Here is a 2981-nt window from a genome sequence, read left to right as displayed (position 1 = left end):
CGCCCCCCCCCCCCCCCCCCGTGAGGGGGAGCAGCAGGGTGGGGAGCCCAAGCCCTCAGTGGGCAGCCAGCATCTGCTCTGGAGCTTGTGGGAGAGGAGGAGCTGGACTTCCCACTCTGCCACAGCAGCTGCTGCTCCTGGTGACAGCTGAGGCTCGACTGCTGCTGCGAGGGGCAGGGGGCTGCAGACCCGGGTCCCTGACCCCATAGCCCTGGCAGCTGGGGACCCCGCTCCAAAAGGGCTGGGAGACTGTGGGTGACAAGTGAGTGGCAGGGCCCAGGGGGCTGTGGATGGGGAGTGAGGGGCAGTGGCATGGGCAGGGCACCAGCATATCAGGGCTGCTCAGTGCCACAAAGCAGTGGGGGTGGGGGAAGAGAGGGGGCAGCCATAGCTGGACCTGTGTCCTGGTGAGATCAGGGGGCAGGGGGAGCACTTCCTTTTCCATGGAGGGGGGGGAACCCCAAAATCAAATGCCAAAATGTATAGATATTTAGAATCTATTTCATTATAGTGACTGAGGCACTGGTAGGCTTCCAAATTACTTTTAAATTGTAAATATATCAATAAAACATTGCATTCAACCGATACCTGTATATATAGTGGTATTTCATTTTAGTCATTGAAAAACACGGATTTTAGGTTTTAATCAGAATTTGCATGGGGTTTTTCCAATTAAAAAAATCAAACAAAAATCCCCCCCCCAGGATCCCAGATCATAACACGGGTATTTACAGAGCTGCATCCAAACTTCATAGTTGTAACTCCTACTGTAACTGAACACTTTCTTTGTTCAGGCACTTCCCTACAGTTATGTTTAGACTATACAAATATTGACAAAAGACTCGCAGAATATTGGGCTCTGTCCTTGTTCTGTGCAGTCATAATGTTGAAAAAAATCCTTTTCATTCTGCTTTTCAAAAACAAAGCTAAACCTTTTTAGCCTCAAGGCACCTTCCATAAGTACGTGGTGTTTTTATCTCTTTGGAATTGAGGCACCTTGGCTTAGAGCCACTGAGCTAGAATCTAGCTGGTGCCAGGTGAGGCTGGTGGAGGACAGACCTCACCCAACTACACCTGATTTTTTTTTTTTTCTGTACTCTGTTCCCTCCCTGCGCCTGGCTTGTACCGGAGGGCAGACATGACCCCCTACTGTCATGCCTGCTGGAAACTAGAGCCATGTGCAACAGCAGCTCTTCCCAGGGATCATGGTAGAGGTGCAGGGGGAGGGAGAGCCAGGCTGACGTGTGGCTCTGTAGCCACACATCTGCTGGGGCGTATGGAGAAGCTATGGGTGCTGCTTGTCTGTGGGGTGTTGAAGCAATTGGTGAGAGGAGGAGCAAGTACTCACCTCCCCACCAAAAGGATGGGCACTCTGGTACCCTTGGAAGAATCTCATGGTGCCCTAGTTGATTTGCTGCTATAGTTTGTCAAAAGGAAAGGAAATGCAGGCCTGATTCACTGCTGAGTTGCTTGATCTTTTGGTGATGTAAAGACTCCTATGATTTGTCGACCAGGAGAAAGAAGTTATACTTGTTGGTTTGGTTTGGTTTGGTTTGGTTTGGTTTGGTTTTTGTTTGTTTGTTTGTTTTGGTAACTACCTTTTGCTCATTGAAAGAATAAGAGGAAAAGTTGGTAACTTGCATATCACTATTAGCAAGTACTGAAATTCAGTCAGTGACCATGGTCTCTTTTTAAGTCTTTGTTTTTAACCAAATATTCATTAATTTTTTGTCTCAAACTTTTCAGGGTATAAAACATGTTGATCATTTTGGCTTTATTTGTCGCGAATCTATTGAACCTGGGCTAAGCCAGTATGTCTGCTATGTGTTCCAGTGTGCAAGCGAGTCTTTGGTAAGTAACTTTTAAATAGTATTTCTTTTTCATACTTCTCAAGTAGTTTTCATCAGAAGATCCAAGTTTGGCATAAACCCTGAAACTCTACAGACTAGTGAGGTATAAGAATTGTCCTCACTTTCTTCATGTATAAACTGGTTGTGTTCAGCCTTGGTTTTCCAGTTCATTATACAAGTGTGCTTTTACTTGACTCTAGAAGAGTATTCACACTCAGGGGTATCTAGGTGTTAGAATTTGCAAATGTCTGATTGGGGGGGGGCAACGTGTGCATCTAAATCCACATGTAGTCTGATTTATTGATTTGGCTGATTTTTTTTATTTTATTTTTAGAAGCCTATTGAATACGAGTAACCTGCTCATTGTCTGAGGTTCTGATTCAGCACTTCTTTACATCTGCTGAATAAAGGAATACATTGGCAACAGAGCTGGAAAAAAACTTACATGTACTGACTTTTTATGCTGTGGTAGTGTTTACAAGTCACCTCTTAAAGCACTCTGAAGGCATTTAATGGGGTGGTCCATGCATTAAAAGGTGCTAAATTATACTAAGTACCTGCTAAGCTGCTTTAAATTTGTCATTTTCGTGCTAGCATTATTATTATTATTATTATTATTATTATTATTATTATTATTATTACTTTTTTTTTTTTTTTTTTGAGCTGTTCTTCCTAGCTCAAGCTTGAGTATTGGTTAGTCTGCTCCACAGAGATGAAGCAACCAATTTGCAGTCTTCCACCGTCCTAGGATGCATGGTTATCCCTGACCAACTTTCTACCTGCCTAAACTGTATTGCTCAGGGTGTGGTACTAGACCCAAGGCAACATTCCCACCTGCTCCCAGCAGGTATGATCCCAGCTCACCTGGCACTACACTGCCAGCTTCAAGGACTCTGGGAGACCTGGTCTGCAGCTGTGGGCCAGGCACATGGTCCTCTCTGAGGGATAAGACTTTGCCCTACATCCAGGTAACTCTGCCCTTAGCCAGGAGAATTTGGTGGGGCTGTAAGGATGTCCTGTAGGGGGAAAGGGCTGCATAGTGCGAGCATGGAGACCAGGGAAGGATGCTTCCCCAAGGTCCGTGCTGTCCCCATGGTTAACCCCTGATGGCCCGTACTTGGGCACCACCAA

At 45.6% G+C, this 2981-nt stretch overlaps 1 protein-coding gene and 1 long non-coding RNA gene across 2 annotated transcripts in view; one reads left to right on the top strand and one right to left on the bottom strand.

Moving 5' to 3' along the window:
- Positions 1 to 2981, top strand: part of TBC1D4 (TBC1 domain family member 4) — a 129312-nt gene that overhangs the window by 59752 nt on the left and 66579 nt on the right. The window contains exon 4 of the mRNA XM_025197332.1: positions 1747 to 1851. Coding sequence (XP_025053117.1) covers positions 1747 to 1851 — 105 coding nt within the window. The remainder of the gene's footprint in view (positions 1 to 1746; positions 1852 to 2981) is intronic.
- Positions 1 to 2981, bottom strand: part of LOC112549320 — a 7263-nt gene that overhangs the window by 3146 nt on the left and 1136 nt on the right. The gene's annotated exons all lie outside the window — the stretch shown is intronic.

The sequence above is a fragment of the Alligator sinensis genome, unplaced genomic scaffold, assembly GCF_000455745.1.
Source record: "Alligator sinensis unplaced genomic scaffold, ASM45574v1 scaffold241_1, whole genome shotgun sequence".
NCBI classification, from domain to species: domain Eukaryota; kingdom Metazoa; phylum Chordata; order Crocodylia; family Alligatoridae; genus Alligator; species Alligator sinensis.
The sequence above is the reverse complement of the archived record's forward strand: the minus strand, read 5'-3'. Positions and strand labels throughout refer to the sequence as shown.